The sequence below is a fragment of the Bubalus bubalis genome, chromosome 1 (genome assembly GCF_019923935.1).
Source record: "Bubalus bubalis isolate 160015118507 breed Murrah chromosome 1, NDDB_SH_1, whole genome shotgun sequence".
Lineage (NCBI taxonomy): Eukaryota > Metazoa > Chordata > Mammalia > Artiodactyla > Bovidae > Bubalus > Bubalus bubalis.
In genome coordinates, this window is record NC_059157.1 from 38,648,516 (window position 1) to 38,665,073 (window position 16,558).

The following is a 16,558-nucleotide window of genomic DNA, read 5'->3' on the forward strand; positions in this document are numbered from 1 at the left end:
AATGGGAATATTTGGCCTTAATTGTATTTTATGATATAAAGTCATAGCCTCTGTGTCAATTAATGCCCAATAGCAGGCTACCAATTGTTTTTCAGAGGGAGTGCTGGCCTTAGGAATTTTTTGTAACCAACATCCTAGAAGCATTCTTTCCCCTTCTTGTTTTTGCCATAGACTCCAGTTTGCATAATTCTCATCCATAGACACCTGTAATTTCATAGCGCCTTCTCTAATGGGCCATAAATCCAAAGCAGTTTGAATGGCTATTTTAGCTTGTTCAAAAGCCAACTTCTGTGCCTCTCCCCATTCGAAATTATATTTCTTCCTGACTACTTTATAAAGAGATTGTAATATCTGCCTGAGATGAAGAATATGCTGCCTCCAAAAGCCAAATTATCCTATAAACTTTTGGGACTGTTTCTTAGGTTGGGGAGGAACAAGCTCCAAAATTTTCTGCTTGCCTTTAGGGAGTATTTCTTATTTTCCTTTGTTCCAAATTATTCCTGAAATTTTTACTGATTGTCTTGGACCTTGAATTTTTTCAGGATTTATTTCCCATCCTTTCATTTTTATGGGCTGGATAATTACATCCAGCTGAGTCCTCACTTGTTCTTCATCAGATCCTTCAAAGAGATTATCATCAATATAATGAGTAATCTGCATTCCTGTAGGTAGAGCCACCTCATCCAAACGCTTAGCAGCAATACCATGATAAATTGTAGGGCTATGAATATATCCTTGGGATAGTGTAGTAAAGGTATACTGTTGCCCCTGCCATGTGAAGACAAACTGATCCCACTGTTAAGGATCAATAAAGAAAGCATTAGCTAAATCTATGACAGCATACCAAGTACCAGCATGTTTCTGCACTTATTCAATTAAAGTTAACAACATCAGGGATGGCTGAAGTTAAAAGCCTAGTGTGTTTGTTAAGTTCTCTATAGTCTACTGTCACCCTCCAAGATCCATCAGATTTCCTTACAGGCCATACAGGATTATTTCATTCCATTCGAGCAGGAATTAAGACTCCTGCATCAACATGTTCTTTAATAGTAATTTCTTCTTGCCCTCCCTGGAATACAGTACTGCTTTTGTGTGACCACCTGAGTAGTTTCTGGGAGGGTCACTGGAGGCTCCAACAATTTTCCAACAACCACTGGAGCTACTAATTTAATCATGTGCACACCAAATTGGTATTTTCCGTCATCTAGGTTTAAAGTGAGCCCCTTTAAAATGTCTATTCCAATTATGTATTCCGGAATGGGAACTATCATAACTTGATATTCTCTTTTAGGTAAATAGCTAATTTTCATGTGTAATGAGGTTTGTACAGCTTTAGATTCTTTGCCTCCTAATCCTGAAATAATAACTGCTCCTTAAAGATCTTTGGATTTCCATAAATTAAATTGGCCTCCAGCCCAGTATCAACTAATACTTTAATAATTGTTTTAGATCCATTTTCCCAAAACATCTGAATTTGCACATGTAGGTAGATGTCTTTAGTAACCAATCTGACTTGGAAAGCTCCAGGGCTTGGCCTTCCCTTCATTTGGGCAACAAATCTGAATATAACAGAAGAAGCAGGAGGAGAAATGACCTGGGAAAATGGATTATTGTTTCCAAGATCTTTAGTTTCTACTTCAGCCTTTTGGATATGAAGGCCTTTCTCTTTATGCTTCCTGGTAGTTCAGACAGTAAAGAATCTACCTGTAATGCAAGAGACCTGGGTTTGATCCCTGGGTTAGGAAGATCATCTGGAGGAGGGCATGGCACTCCAGTATTCTTGCCTGGAGAATCTCCATGGACAGAGGAGCTTGGTGAGCTACAGTCCATGGGGTTGCAAAGAGTTGGACACGACAGAGCAACTAAGCGCAGAGCTTTATACTTCTGCCATAATGCCACAGTTGTTTTTCCATCAATTTCTGCAAAAGACACTCCAGCTTTCAACAGTGCAGCAAACATATCTTTCCTGACATTTGGTGCTTGCCATTGCCATTATTTCCACCATTACCTTTTGCCTTCGGATTTTCCCATTCTCCCAGATCTCCTAATTGCTGCACTTTCTCAATAACTTCCTGAATTGGGCTTCCAGTTTCAGAGAATAATGCTGCTGCTGCTAAGTCGCTTTAGTCGTGTCCGACTCCGTGAGACCCCATAGATGGCTGCCCACCAGGCTCCTCCATCCCTGGGATTCTCCAAGCAAGAACACTGGAGTGGGTTGCCATTTCCTACTCCAATGCATGAAAGTGAAAAGTGAAAGTGAAGTTGCTCAGTCGTGTCCAACTCTTCGCAACCCCATGGACTAAAGCCCACTAGGCTCCTCCATCCATGGGATTTTCCAGGCAAGAGTACTGGAGTGGGGTGCCATTGCCTTCTCCATCAGAGAACAATAAAATCACAATAATGTTCTTATATGCAGCTGGAGCAGTTTTAATAATTTGGTTACAGCTACTTGCATCCAAAGCAGTATTATGTATAGTAGCTGGTCCCTGTCTATTATATAGAGAAATTTTCATACCCTCTTCCTTCAATCTTTGTATACACTCCCACAGTATATACCAAGATTTGGTGCAGCTGGCCAAGAGCCAAGAGTAGGGCATTTAATTCCATGTCCCGCAGCACATAGTTGTAGCAAAGCTACAGGTCCCTGCCCATAATTAATATTCCAATCACCAAAGGCTTGTTGAACTTGTGGGTCATGGAATATAGGGATAAATTTAATACAGTCTTGGTCATCTGGAACTATTCCATGACCCCCTGTTTCAGACAGTTGGACCAGCCAGGCTACAAGCGGCTCTCCAGCCTGTTGCATGCTGTGGGACGGTATATCATTCATCTCTTCTGTATAATCCTTGTATATCATTTTAGTTGTGGGAGCATGGCCCCCTCTTTGCTCCATCTTTCCATGTAAAGTCAGTTCTGCCTGACAAAGTTCTCCTTCCTTTGACTTTTCTACACTATCATCATTATCCATGTATTCATCATCTTCCTCATTATCCCAGATATCACCGTCCCAGGTAGCAGGGTCCCAATCAGGGCCGGCATGGGCCAAGACAACCTGTACCTTGTGTTGATTGACTCACCCCTTGCAGTGAAGATAATTTGTATTTAGCCCCATGCACTTTTGCTTTCTCTGACACTGTCTGATATCTAGAAAGCTGATCAGGTAAGACTCAATTTTGACATTGCAACATAGCCGTGTGGCTTTGTAAATCCAGAATTTCTTTTTCTATTTGTACCTTTTCAGTTTCCAATTCTGCCTTCCTAGTATGTATTTTCCTATAAGCCATGAACAAACACCAACCTTGTTTTCCAAAAAAGAATCTGTTCCTTAGCTTTCTCCAAGTTAACCATGGGAAGCTGCCCCAACATGTCCAGTGGCTCAGCACACCACATTACAGTGTCCCAGTTTTCACATAGTCCAGCTCCCTTTCTCATTCCTGAGCTAAACTGCTGAAAGAAGGATCTTCCCATCCTGGAATAGGATCAACTTTACCATGAAAAAGCAATCACATCTCGACACATGCTGACTATGCCAAAAACATTTTGCTTTGCTTCAGTGGTTCTTTTAAAGAATTCAAGATGTAGTCCACAGGTTGGTAACAGAAACCAATTTATTAAAGTATTTAGGCTAGTACAAATCAAGGATCAAAGCGAAAGGAAAGAAGTGAATTTACAATAACACTTAGCAAATGAATCTCACCCGTCCAGGGGAAAGCACCTTCCTCTGGCTCGCAGCAGCTGGGCAGTCGCCGTGGTCAGCGCACCAGAGTCCCAGGGGGAGCACCATCCACTACATGCGTCCATGCGTGGAGGGGACCACACTGTGAGTCTAGGTGTGTGCCATTTTATAACTTACAAAGTTCTTTGTTCTCAAAGGAGTTCAGAGTTTGCACATGAGGGAAATGGGAAAAAACCTGATTGACCCTTTGACTGGCCAGATCAAAGGAGAAAAATGGTATTCCCCAAATCCTACTGTTCCTGATCTTTATCTACTGTTGATGCTTTTCCCGTTTCTTGGTGGATGTTTTCATGATGCTCCCATTCTTCATGATGTTTAAGTACATGAGCTGTTTAAATACAAGTAATGTCTAAGTACACATGTTCTTTGGGTACAAGCAATGAACACAGTACATCAGGTCACCATCTGGTACATGCTTCATCAAAACGGTGACCTAATGGCATAACTTTAAATTATTAAATAACATTTTTATTATTATTAAATAAAATTTTGTTATTAGATATTATTATTAAATAGCATTTTATTATTTAATATTATTAAATATTATGTACTATTATTATTCAATAACATTTTTATTATTAAATAACATTAAGAAACATAAATTATTAAATAACATTAAATTATTAACCACAGCACTACAAAGTGACACCTAGGTGGCAGGAGCTGCAACAGTCCTTTGGGCCCTTAAGAGGCCAAAAGACTCTACCTCCAACCACTAAGCTAAAAAATGGGAATCTGTGCGTCTGTCCTCAGATTAAGCCCATTTTTCCTGTTGGCATTAAAGTTTTACATCACTTTCTTCCTGTCTCATGAACAAGTATAACAATCCTCCCATGAAGGGGTGGTTTGTGAGCTGATTGACTAATCGGAAGAGATGGAGACAACTACTTTCAGATTTTTAATGGTCTTGTCAGAAAAAAAAACAAATTGGTGATGTCTAGTTCCTAGACAATAAATCTACTTTGTCTAAAAGCCCCAGAAGAATGGAGAGGGCTGACTCTGAATGATAAATTCTCTATCTGTTCAGCCCTCTCATTTCCCAATGCATCTTACCTGGAACAGGCAGCAAGAACAAGAAGAGTAACACAAAGAGAAGGTAGAAGAGCCTCATGGCTGCCTGGCTTCCCAGCTGAGACTGGACAGGACAGTGTGGTCGCTCACTTTATAAAGGCTCCAGGTCTGCAGCCATAGGGAGAAGCATTCAGCAGCTGCAATTCCCGTAATATCACAGTGATGACAATATGACGTATTTCCTGATGCTTCATGCCAAGGTTCCTTACAAAGCAGACCACGCCCATTCCCCCCAGGACTTAATTACATATCTCAGAGCTTGATGTGAGTGAGCACAGGGCTGTTATGATGCCTCTGAGCTCTGGGTTCTCCAGTAGGGCTGGCTCATGTCTGGCTGTCTGTGACGGGAAAGACCTGCGCGCTCCTGGATGCAGTCCTGGGGCATACATTAGTTGGAAGCTCACCTGTGCCCACTGTGGTCCTTCTAAGCTTTTACCTTCTTCGTAAAGTCCTGGGAGAGTCTGAGGGCTGCTAGGAGCCACATCAGTCCAGTCCAAGGCTGGTATATTCAGAATCTAGGTGTAAACTGGGGCTGGGTCTCGCCCTAAGCCTGCAGAGATACCAGAAATGGTTATGAACCAGGATAAGCTTTTAAGTAGTGTGGGAAGGGAGGAAAAGTGGGCTGCATTCTGGAGACCTTGCCCTTGTGTCCTTGGCCTGTGATAGAGTGCGACATCTCAGGTCAAACACAGCTTATACTTTACTGTGGTCTGCTGCTGCTGCTGCTAAGTCGCTTCTGTCCTGTCCGACTCTGTGCGACCCCATAGACGGCAGCCCACCAGGCTCCCCCGTCCCTGGGATTCTCCAGGCAAGAACACTGGAGTGGGTTGCCATTTCCTTCTCCAATGCATGAAAATGAAAAGTGAAAGTGAAGTCACTCAGTCATGTCCAACTGCTAGTGACCCCATGGACTGCAGCCTACCAGACTCCTCTGTCCATGGGATTTTCCAGGCAAGAGTACAGGAGTGGGGTGCCATTGCCTTCTCCGTTACTGTGGTCTAAAAACCATCAAATTCATGACTCAGGAAGGTGTCTCATTTTCCTTTATCAGAGACAGATGGATGATGTATTTAATGTGCTAGTGTCTCCTTACTGATGGTGTCACTCCCTCTACAAATGAGGGGCTTTGAAAGATGTATTTATGACCTCCTCCTCCTCCTGAGAAAAAGGAGGTTTCTGTGCAATTTTAACAGAAAGAACGAGGTTTCTGAGAAAGTTCTGAGAGAAAGAGTGTGATTTGTGGGAGAATCCTGACATAAAAAAGAATGTTTCTGAAGAATCCTCAGAGTACAAAGTAAGTTTCTGAGGAAATTCTGACAGAAGAAGTTTTCTGAGGGGAATCTGACAAAAAATTAGATTTGAGGATATTTTGAGAGAAAGAAGGTTTCTGAGGGAATTTTGACAGAAGGAGTTTTCTGAGGGGAATCTGACAGAAAGATGGATGTTTCTGAGGATATTTTGAGAAAGAGAAAGCAGTTTCTGATGGAATATTGATAGAAAGATGTATGTTTTTGAGAGAATTCTCACAGAAAGAAGGATGATTCTGAAGGAATTGTCACAAACAGAAGGAGGTTTCTGATGGAATTCTGACAGAAAGAAGGAGGTTTCTGTGGGAAATGATGAAAAGTAGGAGATTTCTGAGGTAATTCTGACTGAAAGAGTGATTTTTTTTTAAAGATTGTTTTCATCTATAGGTTTTACAGAATATTGAGTAGAGTTTCCTGTGGTATACAGTAGGTCCTTATGGATTATCTGTTTTATATGTAGTTGTGTGTATATTGTTGTTCTTCAGTCAGTAAGTTGTGTCTGACTCTTTGTGACCCAACAGACTGCAATATGCCACACTTTCCTGTCCTTCACTATCTTTTGGAATTTGCTCAAATTCATGTCCATTTAGTTGATGGTATTATCTAACCATCTCATTCTCTGTCACCACTTCTCCTTTTGCCTTTACTCTTTTCCAGCATCAGGGTCTTTTCCAATGAGTTGGCTCTTCACATCAGGTGACCAAAGTATTGGAGTCCAGCAACAGTCCTTTAAAAGAATATTCAGGGTTTTCCTTTAGAATTGACTGGTTTGATCTTCTTTCAGTCCAAGGAACTGTCAAGAGTCTTCTCCAACACAACAGTTTGAAAGCATTAATTCTTTGGCACTCAGCATTCTTTATGTTCCAACTTTCACATCAGTAAATGACTATTGGAAAAAACCATAACTTGACTAGATGGACCTTTGTTGGCAGAGTGATGTCTCTGCTTTTTAATATGCTGTCTAGGTTGATCATAACTTTTCTTCCAAGGACCAAGTGTCTTTTAATTTCATGGCTGCAGTCACCATCTGCAGTGATTTTGGAGCCCAAGAAAATAAAGTCTGTCACTGCTTCCACTTTTCCCCCTTTTATTTGACATGAAGTGATGGGACTGCATGTCATCATCTTAGTTTTTTGAATGTTGAATTGTAAACCAGCTTTTTCACTCTCCTCTTTCAGCCTTATCTACAGGCTCTTCGGTTCCTCTTCACTTTCTGCCATTAGAGCAGTATCGTGTACATATCGGAAGCTGTTGATATTTCTCCCAGCAATCTTGATTCCAGACTGTGATTCATCCAGCCCAGCATTTCACATAATGCATTCTCCATATAAGTTAAATAAACAGGATGACAATATGATAGCTATACACTGAACAATGTCGAATTTGTCATCTCTGAAGAAGATTTAGCTTTGGGACCAGGGACCAGGCTTGATCACTCAAGAGCTTTTGTGTAGCAGAGTTTTATTAAAGTTAAAAAGGACAGAGAAAGTTTCAGCATAGACATCAGAAGAGGGAGTGCCCCAGAAGGAAATGGCGACCCACTCCAGTGTTCTTGCCTGGAGAATCCCAGGGATAGGGGAGCCTGGTGGGCTGCCGTCTATGGGTTCGCACAGAATTGGACACGACTCAAGTGATTTAGCAGCAGCAGCAGCAGCATACTTTACCAGGCCCACTCCCACAATATACAAGATTAGTCAGAAGGTTCATGTCCAGCAAGATACATTGCTATTATATAATCATTAGTACAGAGCCTAAGGAAAAACATATCCTTGAGCAAGATGAGTTATTTTGTTGTGTAATCATTAGCTCTGGGCTTAAAGAAAGTTAGTCTTAAAGATTGTTGTCATAAAAACTCAGAGTTTAAGAAAAAATGTCTTATGTGACTAAGACAACGCAATATAGAAAAAAACCTCAAGGGGTCCAAGACCTCTTCCTCCTTGAGGGCCCTAGACTCCTTATCAACCTTCCTAAGGCTTAGCTCTCTCAAATCTACAGCTTTGCCTTACTCCTTTCCCAATTTTGTACCAGTTAGTTGTTTCATGTAGGGTTCTAACTGTTGTTTTTTTGTCCTGCATACAGTTTTCTCAGGGACAGGTGGTTGTCTGATCTTCCCATCTCTTTGAGAATTTCCCACAGTTTGTAGATCCACACAGTAAAAGGCTTAGCATAGTCAATGAAGCAGAATTAGATGGGTTTTTTTGGAATTCCCTTGCTTTGTCTATAATCTTACAAAAGTTGGCAATTTTCTTTCTGGTTTCTCTGACTTTTCTAAATCCAGCTTGTATATCTGAAAATTCTCAATTCACATACTGTTGATGCCTAGCTTGAAGGATTTTGAGCGTAATCTTACTAGCATGGGAAATGAGTGTAATTGTATGGTAATTTGAAGATTGTTTGGCATTGCCCTTCTTTGGGATTGGAATAAAAACTGATCTTTTTCAGTCCTGTGACCACTGCTGAGTTTTTCAAATTTGCTGACATATTGAGTGCAGCACCTTAACAGCATCATCTTTTATGATTTGAAATAGCTCAGCTGGATTCCATCATCTCCACAAGCTTTGTTGGTAGTAATGCTTCCTAAGACCCACTTGACTTCACACTCCAGAATGTGTGGCTCTAGGTGAGTGACCACACCATCATGGTTATCTACGTTATTAAGATCTTTTTTGTATGTTCTATATATTCTTGCTACATCTTCTTAATCTCTTTTGCTTCTGTTAGGTCCTTATCGTTTCTGTTCTTTACTGTGCCCATCCTTGCATGAAATACTTCCTTGATCTGTCCAGTTTTCTTGAAGAGATCTCTAGTCTTTCCCATTCTATTGTTTTTCTCTACTTCTTTGCATTGTTCATTTAAGAAGTCCTTCTTACCTCTCCTTGCTATTCTCTGGAACTCTGCATTCAGTTGGGTATATCTTTTACTTTCTCCCTTGCTTTTCAAGTCTCTTCTTTCCTCATCTGTTTGTAAAACCTCCTCAGACAACCATTTTGCCTTCTTGCATTTCCTTTCCTTTTGGATGTTTTTGGTCACTGACTCCTGTACAGTGTTATGAACCCCTCTCCGTAGTTCTTCAGGCACTCTGTCTGCCAGATCTAATCCCTTCTATCTATTTTGTTGTATGTATGTGTCAGTCCTAATCTCCCAATTTAGCCTTCCCTCTCTTAGAACTTGCTATTCTTTTCCTTCTTCCTATAAGAAAATGATCATCTTTAATATTTCTCCTAAATAATGATTTTGGATACAAAGTGCCTTAATTCCAGCTGAGGAACTCATGAGGGCTTGGGACAAATGTTAGCCTCTCTATTTCTCTAGTATTCTGAGTAAATTTGATGAGTTCATATGTATTTATGACACAATTGCACATATGTTTTGGGTTGAGTTAACAATTACAATTACTCCCCTTCTTTTGTTGTTTTGAATTATAGCCAAAGACCTATTGCTTAGAAATGATTGGGGAGGGTGACTACTTCACTTATGGGCATTGTGCTGATGATTTCTATTAGTTGAGTCATGAAGATGTATGAGACTCCTAAGGCTGTCAGTTTACATATGCGTATTTATTATATGCATTATATTTATATGCGTTACTAGAATTTAAAATACCCATTTCCAATTTATTTTCTTTATTTAACTGCATCATATTAAGTATTAGTTCTATAGAAAAGGGAAACCAGAACCATCTTAATGAGTTTTATTCGAAAATAACTTCCATTAGTATGCAAGCTAAACCTGTATTTTCAATGATTATTGTATATTCCAATTTACCATATATTTATTAATAGTATATACTTATTATATTTTTCCAATTTTTTATCTAATGCTGCGTACTCTGCTAGAAAAGCTACAACTTCTTAGCTGTTGGGGAAACTGAAAACTGTCAAAAATGGAAAGAGGCTTTTAGCCACGAGGGGTCATGGTTTGTCTTTTCTTGAGTGGAACAGTGATGGCTAACTTGCATTTTGTTAAGGTATAATAACACAGGATTAGGAGGCAGAGTCTGCTTTGCTGAGCCCAGATGTTTTCCTCCTTCAGCCTTATCACCTCCTATTCTATAGTTGACACGATTTCCCATGGTGTATGCCAATTCTGGTTTTATTGAGCATATGAATCTAAAATAATACAGTATCTTCTGTGGCAAACTATGTCATATTTAAAAGCTTTTTTTAACTTTTAAGTTTTCAAAAATGTAATAAAATGATAAAGTGTTCATTAAATATAAGTTAAAAGGAACTTATTGGTTTGTATTACTCAAATCTAACATGAACTTCATTAACAAAATTGTTTCTTTATTGAATCCTTGTTGTATTTTGAGTGGATTAGACAAGTAAGGGGAAAAGAGAATAAAATAAACTAGACAAAGGTGAAGAATTTATTTCAAAATGCCATTCTAGAAATTTGTGGAGCAACCAACTTGTCTTTTCAACATTTGACATTTATCTCTAGTCCTCCTAGAATGTAACTAGTCTTCATCATCTCAGTTTTGAGGTTCTTCAGTTACAAAGGATATCTTAACAATTATGGATAATCAAAGTTTTATCAAAACATTTATATTCATATAAAAACCCAGGATGTTCTAGATAATTTATTATTAACATATCCACATCTGACAGTTTTGTTATCTCAGGAAATTTCAGTGTCACCAAATTAAACCAAACTTTAATTCAGTGCAACTGAATTAAATCAAATTCACTAAAATGAGTGAAGAACTCCCATGGAGGTATGCCTGTGTGTGTAGAAACACAAAGGAGGGAGAGATTGCCTTGCTTTGTGAGATGGGTGTGGAGGGCATCTGGAGGAAGGCTAAGCAGAGGTGTTTGTGGAGTCATTTGGCCTCATTCAATAGATTTTTTTCCATCCTGTGAAACCTGTATCCTGTAACATTCTTGTCCTCTCTCTCCCCCTTTCATTTTCTTAGCTATAAAGTACAAATCCACGTGCAATGCAGGTGGTGCAGAAAACATGGGTTTGATCCTCGGTTTGGGAAGATTCCCTGGAGGGTGTGGCAACCCACCCCAGTATTCTTGCCTGGAGAATCCCATGCGCAGAGGAGCCTGGTGGGCTACAGTCCACAGGGTTCCAAAGAGTTGGACATGACTGAAGGGACTGAGTATACACGCAGCACAAAGTATGAATTATCCAGAATTACTATGTGGAAATGATTTCAGCCAGAATGTGGAATGATCTCGTGGCACATTTGGAAAGAACGAGCAGGGCTCACTGAGTTCTTAGCTCTCTGTCGTCTACCCATGAACCTCCTCACAGGGAAGAGTTCTTGTGTTTAACTCCCCCAGGGCCTGGGGAAAGGGGGCGAGACCAGCCTCAGCTAGTGTTGGCAGGACTGAGTGGGACAAAAGCCTCCAGCTCAGGTGCCCCGGTTAGCAGGATCACGTGATGAACAGACCTTGAGTCAGGCCACCCAAGTAGGTCTATCTTAACAATGAAAATGATTTTTGTTCAGAGTCAGATGAAGAGGAAGTCTAATATTCCCCTTTAGATAAGCAAAACTACCTATTGTTATTTCTTACCCTTATGATTTTTTTTCTTATTTTAAAACTTTATCTTTTTAAGAGAATCATTTTTAGGGTATGAGATGGCCTGTCTTTTAGTTCAGTCTTGTAGTTCTTAAGATGCTGGCGGTGCATTGAGAAGAAGTTCCCCAGGGATGAATACAAGTAGAATTAGGACATTTATTTCCAGTCAATGGAGAAAAAACAAGTTTAAGAGGAGTCTGTATAATTTATCCTCAAGTTCTGGAGTTCTGGGCCAAGCTGGAGCCTATGAAGTTCATGCATGTGTTCTAGAGTTTGAAGAGCCTACAGTTGGCTCTTATCAAGGAGATTTTGATTTGGGAGCTGGCGTTGGATAGGGAAAAAATATCCACCACTTTCTACAACATCTTTTGTCTTCATTACATACACCAATGGGCTGTTCTATAGTGGTGCAGCCTCCGTCTCTGCACACCCCTTTCAGCAGATTACACTGTTTCTGTCCTGGAATAAGGCCAGTCCTTGCTGCACAGAAAGAGATTTAACAACATCATTAATTCACCATCCATGTATTGATAGTGTACATAAAGCAATACATTTACAGAAGAATGGCTTTGAGATAGAATAAATGATATTACCTATTATTACTGATACCCTTTATCTATTTCTACACAGTTGCCGGTGGTTTCTGAGGCTCCATTCTGTTTGGGTACCTCAAAAGATAATTATCTCAGGATTAGAAAAGAAGGAAGCTACCCTACACTTGAAACTCCTTCTGTGGCAGAACCAGGAAGAGAAACTATAAAGAAAGAATAGTGGAAGTAGTGTTAAAAAAAGGAAAGACATCTCAGGCTCATAGGCTGCCTAAAACCTGTAGATAATCCTACTTTAAGGGTAAACTGAAACTCCTGGGTGATAGAGATACTAGTGATCTACCACTTTCCAGTATAAAGTCTGGCAGACTTGCCCTTCTTGTTCTTTTTTATTAATTTGTTTGTTTTTGGCTACTGTGTCTTTGTTGCTGAGGCCAGGTTTTCTCTCGCTGTGGCAAGTAGGGGCCACTCTCTGTTGTGGTGCAGGAGCTTCTCCTTGCAGTGACTTGTCTTGTTGAGGAACATGGGCTTTAGGGCGCTCAGGCTCAGCAGTTGTGACGCACGGGCTTACTTGCCCTGTGGCATGTGGGATCTTCCCCGACCAAGGATTGAACCTGTGTTCCCTGCATTGGCAGTTGGATTCTTAACCACTGGGCCAGTAGGGAAGTCCTTGCCCTCATTCTTGAAGCACCCCTGCAGATTTAGCATTGGCTTTTGTAGCTTTTACTGGTGCGTAATGCCATGACACGCGTGGCACATTTTCTGGTATAAACTACTGCTGTCTTCTAGGGGCCTTCTTGCCGTTCTTTGCAGACACTGTGGTTTCTTCTGCATTAGGGAAATTACACCGACTTCTTCCTTTGCCAGAAGCATTGAGGGCTCCTTGCAAGTGGTTTATCCATGAACACGTACCTCCTAGTTTTCAGCTCAAAAGGCATACCTCAAGAAACTCTTCCCAGATGCTGCAAATTGACCATGACCACATGCTTCAGGCACTTTTAATACTCTGTTCCTCTTCATTGTACTTGGCAAAATTTATAATTATAGATAAATTTGTTATCATTTACCTAGTGTCTGTCTTTTGTATTGTGGGAAGACGTCCTTTCTTTTGCTTCCCGCTGCATCTTTTGTGTTTCCCACAGCCCATGGGAAGTAGCAGGCACTCAGTACACACTCTTTACCACTGAATGCAGATACGTATTCTTTGATACCACACACACTATTTGTCTCTTATTCCTTCTAAAACTTCCTGTCTCCAGCCTGTTTTTGACTGTCTGGTCCCCACTCTTGGATATATGATTGTATTTGTGGGTGTCCAGTCCCTAAGAACTTCTCTAAATCTTAGGCCTAGATTTCTTGGAGTCTTATTTTCCTGTCAGTTATTTCTGGTCTTTGTTTTAGGATAATCTTTTTAAAAATTGTTTTTCACCCTATAACTGAACCACTGCCATATCCTTTGTCCTACTCCAGTGATGACTTTTGGCTGGATCTTTACTTCCAGGAGAACTATCCCCCTTAACTTTTTCTTTTTTAATTAAAAAAAAAAAAAAGGTTCTTAACATGGGGTATGTATGACTTTGGATGGAGACAGTAATTTATGTTGAATTGAATTTAGCTTAAGTGGTGGAAAGCAAGCATGAACAAAAAATTAAAAATAAAATAAAATATTCACTAATCAATCATGCAGACATAATTGCCTTGATGCAATTGCTTTCAGCAATCTGAGAATTTATCACTATTATCTAATTTTAAGGAACACTGATCAGGAAAATCTACAGACTAGTGTAATAATAATGCCGAATATTATGCCGAATAATAATGCCAGAATATTAAGCCGAATGGACATGCCTACCACAAACACTGAAGAAAAAGAGTTTAGAGTTAAGTGAAGTAACATGTTTCAAAGACACTGTGACTCCCCAAAGAGGAACCTTAAAAATCTTCTCAGGTTCCTCAGTGTCTAATTAGGAGATTAAAAAGCCTGCAAGAAATTAGAGTTACCACTTTGTGGGTATAGATTAATGGAAACAACACTGACCCAGATTAAAAATACTTGGTTCAACAATGAGGTCCTACTTGAAAACACATGGAACGCTGCTCAATGTCATATGGTGGCCTGGTTGGGAAGGCAGTTTGGGTGGAGAATGGATTCATATATATGTACGGCTGAGTCCCTTTGCTGTCTACCTGAAACTATCACAACATTGTTAATTGGCTATAGTCCAATATAAAGTAAAAGTTAAAAAGAAATACTCAGTTCCAGCTGTAGTGTTGCCCCTACCTATGTGATCTTAGTGAAAACATTCTTTGTGTGGACATGGATCTTCTTATCTGTAAAATTAAGAAATTAACTATTAAATTGCCCTCTATCTTTAAGTCCTTAACATTGTGTAATTTTATATTAGCTGTCACTGCAAGTGTGTTGTCTTCTGACAGAACTGAGGGCCAGATGAGAATTATGTGAACTCCCTCAAGAGTTCACAAATCAAGGGGACAACTATACATCAGAGTTCCTAAGATATTCATAGATCAGGTAAAGATCAAACAAGTCAATATATTCGATTGTATTTGAAAGAATGTTATAAATGATTCAAGGAAAAGAGAGAGTTACCCAAATGAAGCCAGATGTTGAGGGGTGGAAATACCCTGCTGTGAACAGTTTTACAAGGATCTGAATGACCCAGCCTGAAAACGACACGTTCCCTTTCTCCTTCATCTACACTTTAATATTCCAGCTTCTCAATCATGAGCACCAAGGATGTACCTCGAACTGTTAGAATTCCTTTCTGCTTATTTTCCATTATGCTTAAAATTTTGCCACTGAAGCGCCATCCCAAATTTCTGTGCTTTTTCCAAATTCCCCTGCCCCCTGTTGGTTTTTAATAACTCGATAGAATTCTTTTTTGTTGTTGTTGAGTTGTCTTACACACCTAACTTGCACCCTTCACAAATATTCCTTTGCCAATAGATACCAGGTCACGTTCATTTGCTAACCAAGTCTGAACCAATAGCTGCCATTTCCACTGTCTCTTTTGGAGATGGGGGCCCTTGTGAAAGCTACTTGATTTATATCCTTGAGTCAGATGTCAAGGCTTCTCCCCCTCCACCTATATTTGAGCCCCTCTTTGTAATCATGGAGCTCTTGGAACTTGTTTTCTGTTGATGGAAATCCTTGTCTTTCTTCCCAATTTGGACCCCATCAGTTCTAAGGAGGACACTCATGTTGGACCTCTGTATCCCTGAAACTGTGCGTTAAGGTCTGAGTCAAGATGGCCATGGTATAACTCAGTGTCTGAGTAGGTCTCCTAAGAAATCCAGCTCTATAGTTATTCACCACCTACCTTTTGGTATTATAGCCAAAGAGAGAAGGAGAACAGAAAGCAATAAATGGAGTCTCATGGTTGAATGCCTGGTAGAGCAGTGAGTGATCAGGAACAGCAGGATACAGCGCCTTTTATCTACTTCTGCAGACCAAGAGTCCTTTTAGTCACTGAAGTTTAACAAGTAAGAAAATAAAACAGCTTCCGCTGGAACGTTTCCAAACCCTGGGCTCTCTAAATTTGGTGACAAATTAACCTAACCACTGGAGACCAGATGGCTTATCCTGTACTTTTTCTGTGGGCTTTCACATTTTTCAGAGGTCAGTATCTCTGACCAGCACCTTTTCAAGGCTCATTGAGTGCAAAGTCTTAGTTACCAAAAAGTCCTCTGTGTTGCAAGGGGACTCTTTATCATACAAGGAAGAAAATAATTGAATAAGGTCCATTTCTGGAAAAAAGAAGCTGTACTTTTAAGTTATTTCTTTAAAAGAGAGGCCAGTATCACATATGTATTATGTTCTTAGTAGCATCTGAAAGTTAAATACACTGAGTTCACATTGAAAACTAAAATTTTCTCATCCGTTATAACCCTTTGTATAATTGTCCCATATGACAAAGTTGGTGAGAACAGAAGAGTCAAAGAGCATAATATTTCCTCAATCACCATGTATTGTCTAAAGACTCAATGCCAAAAACTTAAGGAGACATGCAGCCTTTCCATATAGCCAAAGCTATGGTTTTCCCAGTAGTCATGTACAGATGTGAGAGTTGGACTGTAAAGAAGGCTGAGCACCAAAGAACTGATGCTGTTGAACTGTGGTGTTGGAGAAAACTTTTGCGATTCCCTTGGACTGCAAGGAGAGCCAACCAGTCCATCCTAAAGGAAATCAGTCCTGAATATTCATTGGAAGGACTGATGCTGAAGCTGAAGCTCCAGTACTTTGGCCACCTGATGCGAAGGACCAACTCGTTAGAAAAGACCCTGATGCTGGGAAAGATTGAGGGCAGGAGGAGAAGGGGACGACAGAGGATGAGATGGTTG

General features: G+C 40.1%; 1 protein-coding gene and 1 long non-coding RNA gene across 2 annotated transcripts; both read right to left on the bottom strand.

Annotated features, from left to right (window-relative positions):
- Positions 1–3,637: 3,637 nt before the first annotated feature.
- On the bottom strand, positions 3,638–5,034 carry LOC123332728. The gene is made up of 2 exons (XR_006549717.1): positions 4,793–5,034; positions 3,638–4,067 (listed from the first exon to the last, which is right to left on the bottom strand). It is a non-coding gene; the product is annotated as an uncharacterized LOC123332728 (long non-coding RNA).
- Positions 5,035–11,848: 6,814 nt separating this feature from the next.
- On the bottom strand, positions 11,849–15,595 carry LOC112586094 (beta-defensin 130B). The gene is made up of 2 exons (XM_025289523.2): positions 15,534–15,595; positions 11,849–12,124 (listed from the first exon to the last, which is right to left on the bottom strand). The coding sequence occupies exons 1-2, from the start codon at positions 15,593–15,595 to the stop codon at positions 11,947–11,949; spliced, it is 240 nt and encodes a 79-aa protein (XP_025145308.1). The 3' UTR covers positions 11,849–11,946.
- Positions 15,596–16,558: the final 963 nt, after the last annotated feature.

What these genes read in the sequence shown, in the direction of transcription:
- LOC112586094 (XM_025289523.2), bottom strand. Translation starts at nt 15,595, where the DNA reads ATGAGACTCCATTTATTGCTTTCTGTTCTCCTTCTCTCTTTGGCTATA. An exon ending in GCTATAATACCAAAAGGTAG is followed by an intron (nt 12,125 to 15,533) that starts GTGGTGAATAAC and finishes CTGTGCAGCAAG; the next exon opens with GACTGGCCTTATTCCAGGAC.